General features: G+C 35.8%; 1 protein-coding gene across 5 annotated transcripts in view; it reads right to left on the bottom strand.

The window, feature by feature from the left end:
- Window positions 1-12,845, bottom strand: part of Ap2b1 (adaptor related protein complex 2 subunit beta 1) — a 119,659-nt gene that overhangs the window by 45,449 nt on the left and 61,365 nt on the right. For all 5 annotated transcript variants that reach the window (XM_015495305.2, XM_015495303.2, XM_015495308.2 and 2 more), the window contains exons 13-14: window positions 11,673-11,932; window positions 8,088-8,280 (exon numbers count right to left, since the gene is read on the bottom strand). In XM_015495305.2, the coding sequence (XP_015350791.1) occupies window positions 8,088-8,280; window positions 11,673-11,932 (453 nt within the window). The remainder of the gene's footprint in view (window positions 1-8,087; window positions 8,281-11,672; window positions 11,933-12,845) is intronic.

Here is a 12,845-nt window from a genome sequence, read left to right as displayed (position 1 = left end):
ATGCCCGGGCCTCATTCCAGGTAAAAAAAAAAAAAAAAAAGAAGAAGACTCTAACCATGCAAAAGCTATTTAAGCAAACTGATGGCTAAAAGTAGACCTCACATGGAATAGCAGAACAGAACTGAAATCATATAAAATCATCAGAATATTCCTTGAGGGAGGAAAAAAGGCTTCTGTCAGTAGTAAAGTAGGACAACACAACAGATTACTTTCTGGTAGGGGATAAAAAGTGCTCACAATGGCCACAAAACTTAATGTTGAATATAATAAAAATCCACAGGAAAATCTCTGCATCCTGTCTACCTGTTCTTCATAGTATTTACAACTTTGCTATCTATATATGTATTTATCACTTATCTGCCCCCCCCCCCCACACACACACACGAGAAAATAAGCTTGCAAGGAGTCTTCTGTTCATAGCTAAATCCCTAGGACATACAATAGGCCCAAATAGTAAGCACTCAAATATTTATTGAATGAATTAGTGTTCTAAGAAACTATGTAAGTAGGGCTACTGGCAATATTTCTTGGGAAAGAATTTTGAAATGAATCATTTTACTGGTGAAGATGATCACCAAAGGGACAGAAAGTTAATAAACTTTTCTAGAACATAGTATCTTCATCAACACAGTATCTTTATCAACACTGCTAACACATATGAAAAGAGGGGGAAAAATGAACCCCTCGAGGCCAAAGCTTTTTCTAGAGAGAAAATGTATTATCTGTGTGGTTCTGATAGCAAATTTTCAACAAAAGAACACCTACACATCTTTTAATTGCCCTGAAAATTCTAATGCTTTATCAACTCATTGTTCACTGCCAAACAGATGAGGAGATGAAATTTCATGGCAGTACTTAAAGAGGATAAGATGAACAAGAAAGTCTCTCTTTTTACAAATAAATACAGTTCTACAGTTCTCAAACCTCTGGGGAAATGGGAAGGTACAGCATAGAGGAGGCACCCAGGGAAAACAAGCCTTGTGCAATTTTACATTCTAAGCCTTAACACATCAATGTTTAGTCTGTGTTTACATTACTCAACATCAAGTAAGACTGGCATTCCAAGACATGATCAGTCAGCTATGTTTATCCTAAAGTTTCAAATGCAGCTTGCACTTTGCTGTGCACTCTACAGACCATGTACTCCATTTGATAAGGATGAAAGTTAGGTGAAACTGGACCTCTATTCTACAAGGTGAAAAGAACAATGCTGGGTTTGAACCAGGAGCACTCTACCACTAACCTGCATATTCAGTCCTTTTTATTTTGAGTCAAGATCTCAGTAAGTTGCTGGGAATGGCCCTGAACTTCTGATCCTCCTGCCTCAACTTCCCTAGTCACTGGAACTGTAGGCATGCACCACCGTGCCAGGCCTAAGCTTTGAAGTTTTGAAGAAATCCTGGATTCAAGTTCTAATTTTGATTTACTTGCTATGTGACCTTCAGCTTTCTGTAAACTGGAGCACAAATACCAATTATACTGTTAGATTACTCTGTGGATTAGAATTATAAAAGTTCTAGTACAACTGGCACTCAATAATTAGCAATTATTCCCCAAAATGACTGCTATAGTTTAGATAAGTGTCTTCAAAAGGTCTATGTGTTAAAGGCTTGGTCCCCAGCTCATGGTGCTATTGGGAGGTAGCAGAAAATTTAAGAGATGGAACCTAGTAGAAAGGTCATGAGAGATGTGCCTTTTAACGGGAGAGTGGAACTCTGGCCTTTTCATCCAGCTCTCTTTCACTTTCCAGACATAAGGTGAGTGGTTTGGTGCATCATGCAGTTGTGCCAGGATATGCTGTCTCGCCACAGACCCAAAAGCAAAAGGGCCAATTGAGCATGGAAAGTGAGCATTAGAAACCTCTGAAACTGTGAGTTAAAAATTTTTTCTCAAGTCTGTTATCTTAGGTTTTTGTTACAGTGACAGAAAGCTAACTAATAACATGGTCTGAAGCCAGTATTGACCAAACTTATGTGTTAATAAAAGTTAGTGCTTATAGAAGACACAATGGAAAATTTACTAGGTTAAACTAGGCAACAACTTAATAAAGACCTCTCCACATAACAAAACTCTAAAAAACTACGCCTGTTAGTCACTGCAAAACTCCTCCAAAAGAAGAAAAGTGAAAGTGCAAAATCAGTATGAATGATGAATTTCCCATTGGCTAAAAACTCTCAATGCTATTAATAGAGTACTCATGAAAAAAATATCTGGAAGGTAAAAGCCTGTAAGTAACATTGTGTGAGGTTTAAAACACATATACCAGGAGTTAAGAAAAGGCCAAGTTCCCTTGCATGCCATTACACATGAATTGGGCACACAATGTACCGTTCACTAGTATAAAATCCTTTAACGACCTACAGAAAGGGTACTCTGGATAGTGCTTTCTTTTCATTTTTAAATATATACCATCACCATTTATCTTAACAGAATAATGCACAACACCTTGCATGAACAAAAGACAAAAACTTAAGGCCTCTGTTAGCAACTGACAGTAAAGGCAAAAATAATTGGGATTCAATTATTACTTAAAAAATCCTTACTGATGTTAGATCTCCTGAGTACATAATACATGTGCAAGAGTTATGCGCATGGTCATTAGGTCACGAAACCAGAAAGATCTAGATTGGGAGAAAAATCAGACTATGCAGAATATGCAGTTTCATAAGCATGTGAGGCATTTATAATAATGAATAAATAAATGAACAACAATAACAACAACAACAACAAAAAAAAACCACAACACATATATGGCTTCTAAAACAAAGAAACAAAAAAAAGACCGAACAACTACTTTTGTAAGCCTTCACTTAAATAATGTACCATATTATGCTCTAGGTATAGAGCAGATCAACCACATAAATTACTTTACTTGAATTCACTACATAACAAGGTGACAGTTAAGGAGGAAAATACCTGTGAACTATAAGTAAAAGAAAATGTGCTAAAGGGCAAGGAAAAAATAAGGATCTGTATGTTCCAATAAGAAGATTAAAAAGAACAGGTAGGGAATTCATTTTGATTTAAGGCCTGTGCTGAAAAGACATTCCATGTTTAATACTCACCTAAATCAATGATTTTCAAGGGTAACTGCCTCCTAAAAAGCATGCAACAATCAGCCATCTGGTAGGGTATGGTATGTGTGTTTTCTTTATTCACAGCAATATCCCCACCCCAATCTCCTTTAAGAATTACATGTTATGAGACATTATTACTGGTGGAAGAAGGCTTGAAAATGCAGGTATGCTGTGTCAATTAATGAACGATTCCTGACAGTTCTAGAAAAAGGCCTCAATTCACTAAATCTCAAAATTTTACAAATATGATGATGAAAGAAGAAAAAAAAGATCTCATGGGAGGATCATTGGGATATAAAAAGATTAAAAATGACTTCTAATGAATATGGAGTTTTAGGAAAATGGGTAGACAATAAAAAATATATAAAATGTCCTCAGTTTTCAGTCTCTGATAATGGAAATAAGGAAAAATAAAAAGGACCCTAGGATTAAGTAACTTTCTAAATTAGTCAAATTTAATTGCCAGTCAATTTCTGATAGGATCACCTAACACAAAATCAGAGATGTCTGTTTTTGTAGGACGTGCCAAGAAGTTTTATCAGAAAATAGCATTATTTTTAAAATTACTATTACTTTATTTTTTTGTGGAAGTCATTGTCTTAGCTTAGAGATAAGCTATCCAACTCCATCTGAGATTTTATTTAGCTTAATGTTCTCAATCCTGGCTGCAAAATTAAAATAAGATGCATAACTTTTTAAAAATAGCAATGTCTAGATCCCACCTTGTAGTTTTGTTAAACTGTTCTTGGGCCCAAGTATTGATTTTATTGATTTATTTATGATGTATGCAGTGTTGGGGATTGAAGCCAGAGCATGTGCATGTAGATAAGTTTTCTACCACAGCTTCATTCCCAGCCCTTTTTATTTTTGAGAAAAGGTCTCACACTAAGTTGCCCTGGCTGCCTTGAACTTGTGATCCTCTTGCCTCAGCCTCCCAAGAAGCTGGGATTCCAGGTGTGGACCACTGTATCTAGATAATAGTTTGGGTTTTTTTTTGGGGGGGGGTAGGGTACTGGAAAATGAATCCAGGGGTGCTTAAGCACTGAACCACATCCCCAGCCTTATTTTGTATTTTATTTGGAGACAGGGTCTCACTGAGTTACTTAGGGCTTCACCATAGTGCTGAGGCTGGCTTTGAACCCACATCTTCCTGCCTCAGCCTCCCAAGCTGCTGGGATTACAGGCATGTGCCACCATGCTCAGAAATAGTATTTTTTCTTCTTCTTCTTTTTTTTTTTTTAATATTACTAATGCGGGACTAATTACCTAGAGTTGAAAACCATGAAGAAATTAGGAGCCACCAGGCAATACTTCCTTAGCTGCATACCTCTGACCTCTATGAGAGAGGTTCTGTAAGAAACCAACGCTAAAAGCAGCAGCAACTATCTAGAGGCCTGGATGATGGCTGTTATGGTTTAAACATGTTAAATGCTCATGTGTTAAAGGCTCAGTCAGTCACCAGTTGCAAGTGACTGAATCTTTAGAAGGTGGAGCCTACTGGAATAAGTCGAGATAATTGGGGATGTGTCCTATAAGGGGATATTGGGACTTCGCTCCCTTTCTGTCTCTATTTTCCAACTGCTATGAGATAAGCAGCCTCCTCCACTACATTCTCCTGCCACCACATATTCCACTTTACCAGAGGCCCAAAGCAATGGAGCCAAGCAATTGTAGACTGAAACCTCTGAAATTGTGAGCCAAAAAAATTCCTCCTTATAAGTTGATTACCTCATGTATTTTGAGTTTACAACAATGGAAGACTGAGTAACAACACATTTCTCTGAAGTGATCACTGAGCTAACCTAAATGCCTTTTGCCAAACAACCACAAAATTTTTAACAATGGACATATTTTTATTATTTATTTATTTAGGTACCAGGGTTTGAATCTGGGGCATTTAACCACTAAGACACATCCCCAGCCTTTTTTTGTATTTTATTTTGAGACAGGGTCTTGCTAAGTTGCTCAGGACCTCTCCAAGTTGCCGAGGATGGCTATGAACTTGTGATCCTCGTGCCTCAGCCTCCCGAGCCAGGGACTTTATCATTGAGTTACATCCCTAGCCTCATTCATTCATTCATTCATTCATTTATTGAGTTGCTCTGGACCTTGCTGAGCTGCTGAGGCTGGCTTGAATTTGTGATCCTCAGGTCTCAGCCTCTGGGGTTACTGGGATTACAGGCGTGACACACAACACCCAGCTGGGGGTCTGAGTCATATTCTAATATAGAGCAACACTATTTTCCCTAGGGGGTAAAGAAAGACTTCAGTAATGTCACAAGTTTCTTGCCCTTCCTTAATTAGTTTAGGGGAGGGAAGGAGCGCTCTTTCCAGGAATGAGTTTACTATTGAAGTCAAGAGAAAAAGGTGTCTTGAGATTTCCAGTAGCTATGGTTCAAACACCAAGCTCAAGTGGTTCATAGTGGTAACAGGTATTCTCCTTACTATGCTGAAGGTGGTTCAGGGACCAACAGCTTCTCCTGGGAACTTAGAAATACAGATTCCCTGGGCTGGGAATATAGCTCAGTTGGTAGAGAAGTGCTTGCCTTGCATTCACAAGGCCCTAGGGTACAATCCCCAGCATCACAAACAACAATAACAACAACAACAAAGAAATGCAGATTCCTAGGTCTTGCCTCAGACCAACTAAATCAGTAATCTTTCCTGTACAAGATTATCCAGAAGATATACACACATACACTCCTTCTCCCTAGTTTTGAGAAGTGCTGCTGTACGTCAAGAATGTTTTCAAGAAATGTCCCTGTCCGTATAGATTAAGAAACTTTGAAGATTACTTTCCTTTTATAATTAGATTATTTGCCCAACAACAATAAAAGCAGTTTTAAAGATGGCATAGTCCATTGCTGCCTTAGAAACTTATCTTCCACACAGTCAATTTTAGGCCTGCTTTGTGACACTCTTATAAAAAGAATCCTATTTCTCTTGAGTGAATATGAATTCAATCACACATAATCAAAAGCAAAATATAAGTACTTTTTTTCTTATTTTGATTTCTGGGATAAATTATATACCAAAAGAAGCTAAAAAAATCCGTACTGTAAAAACTTTCTTGTGCTATAAACCAAGGATACCATTTTAAATCCTCAAGTCAGGAAAAGTTAAAATTTAGTTACCTAGCAATGACTACAAAATACTTATAGAAATCCAAATTGAAAAATCATCTTACTTCCCCCACACCAAAAAGAATATTCCTTACCAACAAAAAAAAAAAAAAAAAAGGGCAGATTAAAAAGAAAAGAAAGAAAGAGAAAATGGAAAACAGCCCATGTGAACTTTGGCTAGTACAAGCCAAGCAACTTCTACTAGCTTTTCTACTTATAAGAATTCTAACACATAACTGAATATCCATGTAATATATAGAAGTAAAACTCATTGGTTTGGGGATTTGGGAAGAATTAATGCCAAGTCAAATGGAAATAATGTCTCTTTCTTTCTGTCCTAAAAGTGGATCAGGAAACAAAAAGTGTAGAATCCTCCATCCCTCAATGTCACTCTTAGTGTCAATGAGTCCACTATGCCATAAGCCACCAGAGAAAGTAGTAAGTAAAGGTTGTTAAGACATAAACTTGAGGAGGATGCAATATCAACCTGTGGTTGATGTGTCAAAAAAAAAAAAAAAATAGGAAGAACTACTTTTAATTTTATAAGGGATTCTTGGGAGTCTCCATCAATATTTAAATATTCATTTGTTCATCTTCTGGTTCTATAAGGAGGCTAAACAGCAATGTAGAATATAGAGGAAACCATTCTGCTTATATAATCAGTCAAGCCCACTTATTAAAGATAAGAATATGAAAAGCAAATGCTATATTCACAAGAAAATAAAATAACAGTGATCATTTGTGTCAATATAAGCTGAAGTCTATTGCTTGGCCAGTGTATAGATTCTGGAAGCAGTGACTTTCCATTAGTAAAATGCACAACCCAGAAAATATGACTGTAACCCTATTTCCTCAGACTCTTCTAGTCAAAAAACAATGCCACCTGTACTGGCTGGCATAAACCCCAGATACAATATTGCTCATAAAGTATAAGAGATGATACTGAGATATGTAGCAGAGAATGAGGTGTTTTGTTTATGTATCTCTGGGAACATAAACTTTTCATAAGTATGGTATTTATCTTCCAGGATGTGGGGAAGCAAATCAATTTATTGGGCATCTTTATAGCCATGGGTTGACAAACATTTCATTTCAAGTGTTTAGCTAAAAGAAACACTCTAATTCTTTCACAGTTAAATAACTTGTTTGCAGGGAGCCATGTGATGAGACCAGTTATTTTCCTGGTCTTCTCTCTATAAGAGTGAAGGTCACACTTAATATTTCTCATTCATCTTGTACAGCAACAAAAAAATAATTCTGGTTCCTATTAATGGCACATATTCACAGATACTCTAGACTTTGGAGCCTTTTAGAATCCTGGAAGCTAATTAAATTGGAAGTATAATAAGGAAGAAGAGGTGGGGAAGAAGGGGATAAATAACCAATCAAGCAGTTCTTCCCAACTGTAATACAGGTACTACCTTTTATATAAAAATGGCTCATGGCTGCCGCAAAACTTTTCAGAATTGGACAAGGCATAAGCCAATAAAAAATTTAAAAGGTAGAGAGACTTGAAAACCTCAAAACAAGATGATCTTTATGAGGCCACTTTAATGCTTACTCAGGTCAAAAGAAGTATTTACAGGGTCAATCCAGAGTTAAGAAGCAGGAACAATAATATACTCCAGAAAGGATATTAAGATTGCTGAACAACAAGATTCTATTTAGGGGCAAGATAATAGAATAATCCTGTAAACTTGCAGACATGCCTAGTACCAATGATGAACAGTATTGTAATTAACCTAAAGACAAATAATCCTGTCCTTTATCAAAGGACATTACTGCTCATTATGGAAAGGTCTAGTTCTAAAAAGCTAAGTAAAAATAAAAAGCTCTAACATAATAAGAACTAAAAATAACCAAAGAATGGGAGAAGAGAGATACTTACCAGACTATCAAGTCCTCCTCCCAAGAGATCGACTGCTCCCATCTGCATGGAGGACACCTGTGGCACATTGACTGGGGGTCCAAGGTCAAGATTTAAAAGATCCCCTAGAAGGTCTCCTTGAGAAGGGATAACCTGAGGCTGTTCCAGGTTAGTCGCAGTGGTGGTGCCAACAGGGCTGTCACCTGCGTCAGTGCTGCAGTTACATATACACAGAGAAAAGAGAAAAATCAGTTTCATATAGGACATAACAAGGCAGCAAGGGAATATCAGATTTACAACTATAAAACATTTTAAAATTCAATTAGAGGGCTACAGATGTAGCTCAGTGGTAGAGGTCCTAGGTTTGTCATCCCCAGCACCAGAAAAAAGAAATAAAAATTCAATTAAAAAATTGAATTAAATTTTTTTCTTTAAAAAAATATAAAAAAGCCTAGGTTAAGTTTTGACACACTTGAACATAGAAGCCAAAGGAGAATGAAAAATCAAAGTGCAGAGAATAAACAAACAAAAACTAAGAAGAAAAAGACCAGTGAAGCTCCTGATATTACTGGGGAATCTGGAAGGATGACAAAAATAATAAGATGCTAAGGAATTAAATTTTGTTTTGCCTGTGTTTGGTGTTGGGAATTGAAATTAGGGCCTTGTGCATGCTAAACATGTATGTACTCTACTACTAAGCTAAATGGATAGGCCCAAGACCCTCAGTTCTTAATTCCTTTAGTTGTTTCAAGTAAGCAAAATGAGTAGAGAAGTCCAACAGGCAGCTAATGACAAGGGACTGGCAGTGAGAGACAAAAAATTTGGGAAAAATTCATGTACATATCTTAGGTGAAATCACCAGAGGAAGGTGTGTGGTAATAAGAGCAAGGGATCAAGAATCAGAAGACTAAGATCAAGTATTGACTCTACAATTGCAAGTTACACAATTTTGGACAGGTGACAACTTGAGACAAAGTTTCCTCATGGATAAAATTATAACAATATCATCCAAACACAGGGCTTTATTTTAGAGCAAGGATCAAATAAAAATATTATGTAAGTGGTACAGTCTTGTATCGGTAGTAGATATGGTTGGTAGGTAATTTCCCTAAGGGAATACAAAGATAGACATGGAAAAAAAGAGTGTTCAGACTGAGCCTTTTGATACAATCAAAATTAATGGTCACAGAAGAGAATGAAATAAACTGAAGATTAAAGAGAAAAATGATCTAAGAAAGATAATTAGAAGGAAATAAGTATCAAGGAAGCCACAGTGAGAAAGGGCCAAATAAAAGAAAGCAGTCAAAGGGGGAAGTACTTTCATATACACCTGGCAAGAAATATATGAAATCTTCATAGATTATTCTCTACACATGAAATTACGTCATCTATGATCTGTGCCACTAGGAAAGTAACAAAATATATGATTTATTTGTAATTCAAAGAAGATGGTAGAATTGGTAGTTATGCACGTTTTTTTCACTGTAATGGAAGTAGGAGTAATATGACAAGAAAAAGTGAGTTAGAGGACAGAGGTAAATGATCCTGTAGATTCATAATAAATATTAAAGAACATGATAAATCATTAGTATACATTCTTATTAAAAGGAAAATACAAGAAAATTAATAGTGTTTCCCATTGTGAACTTATGGGAAATAACTGCATAAATTGCACCAGAGCAATATTTTTTAAAAGTGAGGATTTTTCTAAGTTAGACAAGTTATTTACCACCTCACCTCCATAGAGCAGCCAGTATAATATGTGAGCATATTAAGAGAACACATCTCCTTCTCCCAAGTGACTTTAAAAGATACAGTGAAATAAGCATTTTTAAACCTTTTATAAGAGGTAGAAAAGCTTTTAAGTGCAGCTTTATTTCATATCAAAGTGTATACATATTAACATTATACTGCAGAAGAGAGCTAAGTAATGTGTCACTTGCAGCAAAGCATCATCCTCATTTGTATGAAAAGGTATTTTTCCTATATTTGTATATCCTTTAAAAAACAAAAAGCAGGAATGGTTATTAATCAGATAATGATATTATGTATGAATTTGTGTTTCTTTTAGATAGTTTACAAAATAATTCTTTCCTTGTGTTCAGAAAGAGTTGTTTCTGTTTGTTGATCTGCTTCATTTCCTCCTCCTATTTATGGGTCAAAAGTTATGAGGAGAAGGCTAGATTAAATGGCATATAAATACAGTTACATAGGCAAGTTAAAATAGAAAATCCACATCTATATAAAAACTTGAAGCACAGGCCAGGAGAAATACTAGGATAGAATACTAGAGATACTAAAAACACAGTCATATTTAGAGAATATTGCACATGCTTGCCTACAAGAAGAAATACCCTAATCTGTTCTAAGGACTAATCTTCATGAATCCACACATCTCCTTTGGGTTAAAATCATAGCACTACCCTAAAACCAAAGACTCAGTTCAACTAACAGCAAAGACTAAAGTTATATTTTTTTTAAATTATCACTTTCTTGAGTGTTGCCACTTTCTTTTTCTTTTTCTCTGTGCCAACAGTCTGGTAAGACAGAGGTCAAAATGCTGACTTACACTAATTTGTAAAGAAATAAATTCTATGCTTTTGGTGACTCATGAACTACTTAAATAGAAACACACATTAAACAATGGTATAACACGTTCATTAATGGAAACCCAGTTATTCTAACTACTCTGGGAGCAAAATTATCTTTTTTGTGTGTGTAAATTGAACCTGGAGCTTTACACATAGGCAAGCACTCTACCACTGAACTATATCCTCAGTCCTTCTGGGAGCAAATTCTACTTAGTTTTAAGATTTATTATGATTGATAAAGAAATTAGATTCTAAAGTTTCTAAAATCTCATTATAAGGACTAAAAAGTATTTCCCCTCCTTAATTAAAATTTTAAGGTAGCTACAAAACAGGAGCTCCATGTTACCTGAAAGCCTATTCATAATAATTTCCTTACTGATGATCAACTTAATTTGGCAAAAAAGGGGCACAACTAACTAAAAAAACTATGTCCAATTAAAACTATATAAAATTTGGGCTGGGGGCTGGTGTTGTGGCTCAGTGGTAGAGCGCTCGTCTCGCCATGCGTGAGGCACTGGGTTCAATCCTCAGCACTGCATAAATAGATAAAATAAAGGTATTGTGCCCATCTATAACTTAAAAAAAAATAAAATAAAATTTGGGCTGTTTATATAAGATAATTCTGTAAATACTATTTTATTAGTAGGTTTATAGTGTAAGAGAAGCAGTATCTACAACTTTATCGATCAGCCTCAACCAAAGCTACAGTAAGAGATAGAGATAGCTAATGTATGAAGAGGCTTTTTGCTAAGTTTTCAACTCTGGGAATATTTCTAGCCTCATCTTACTGAAGACTCAGGCAACTTTCAGACTTCATCAATTTAGAAGGACTTCTCCACCATAATCTTCTAAATATTATTATACACCTAGATTGGAATACAGAGGGACTTCCTAGGGCAGTATAGTAGCAGGTTTGAAAAATGCATAGCAAGTTCTTATCTAGGCTATAAAAGCAAGAGGAAGAGCAGTCTGTCTAAATAGATACTTCTCACTCATATTTGGTTCACCTACTTACCTTCCATGATGAATTGGCAAGTGCTTGCGATGGATCCCATGACTCCCTTCCACAAAAGCATTGGGAGGCTTATGGTACACAGAGGCCAAAGAACCAATGTGGCAGATTAGTTCATCCAGCAGAGTTGGCTCAATAAGGTCCGTTTCCTCAGAGATCAGTGGCTTCTCAGACAAGACTACTTCTTTGGCTGTCACAGGATCAGTTGAGAGAAGGCGCCAATAAATATAGCCCCGATCTCGAAGGTCAGGATTATCAGAATCCTAATTAAAAGGCAAGTACAAAAAGGTTTAGATGGAACTGTTCATATAGAAACCCAAACTTCTGGATTATCAAGGCAATGCTGTAGTGATTTATGCAAACTAGCTATTAAGGAGGTGTTCCACTGAGACTCAGTATAATTTTTACACAGTCATAATCCTATAATTTCTAATGTTTCAAGAAATTTAAATATAATTTGAAATGGGTTAATCCTAAAGTTTGAAACTGAAGGGAAACTGGGAAGAAGAAAACAAAGTTTAATCTGGTAAAACTGAACTGGTTGAGATGGCCTTGAGACAATAACTTCTTAAAAACCACTATAAATACTAGCAGGACTATTCATAACACACAACTTACATATATTTCACCCAAACATTCTTTCTTCACTTAAATATGTATAAACTTCTCCTTTGCAGACACTGGCTAAGTAATAGAAATGAAATACCACACATAGTACCTGACTTCAAGGAACTCACAGAAAAACTAACTATTAATATAGTGTGAAAGGTACTACTATCAAAATAATCAAAACAACATTAAAGACAGCATGTAGTACTAAGGGTTTTCAAAAGGGATGGCACTTGAATTTAATGGTTTTTCATTGTTATAGCGGTTTTAAAATAATTTTATATTTATGCTCATGGCTAAAAAATTTACCAACTCCATACTACAATTTAGAATTGTATAATATAAAAAAGAAACCTCCCCCAATTATCCAAACCTCTCCCTCAATTTCCTATTCCCCAGATAGCCTTAATTAGTAATAATGCTATATATTTTTTTCCAGACAGCTCACCCACACACATTTATTTTATAATAACCATTTCATATTTTATAAGGTTCTGTAAGTTGCTCTCTGTATTGACACATAGAAGTGCAGTTTCCTACTGTATATATATCTATGCATCATTTTGA

Source organism: Marmota marmota, unplaced genomic scaffold (assembly GCF_001458135.2).
Source record: "Marmota marmota marmota unplaced genomic scaffold, marMar, whole genome shotgun sequence".
Classification (NCBI taxonomy): domain Eukaryota; kingdom Metazoa; phylum Chordata; class Mammalia; order Rodentia; family Sciuridae; genus Marmota; species Marmota marmota.
The sequence above is the reverse complement of the archived record's forward strand: the minus strand, read 5'-3'. Positions and strand labels throughout refer to the sequence as shown.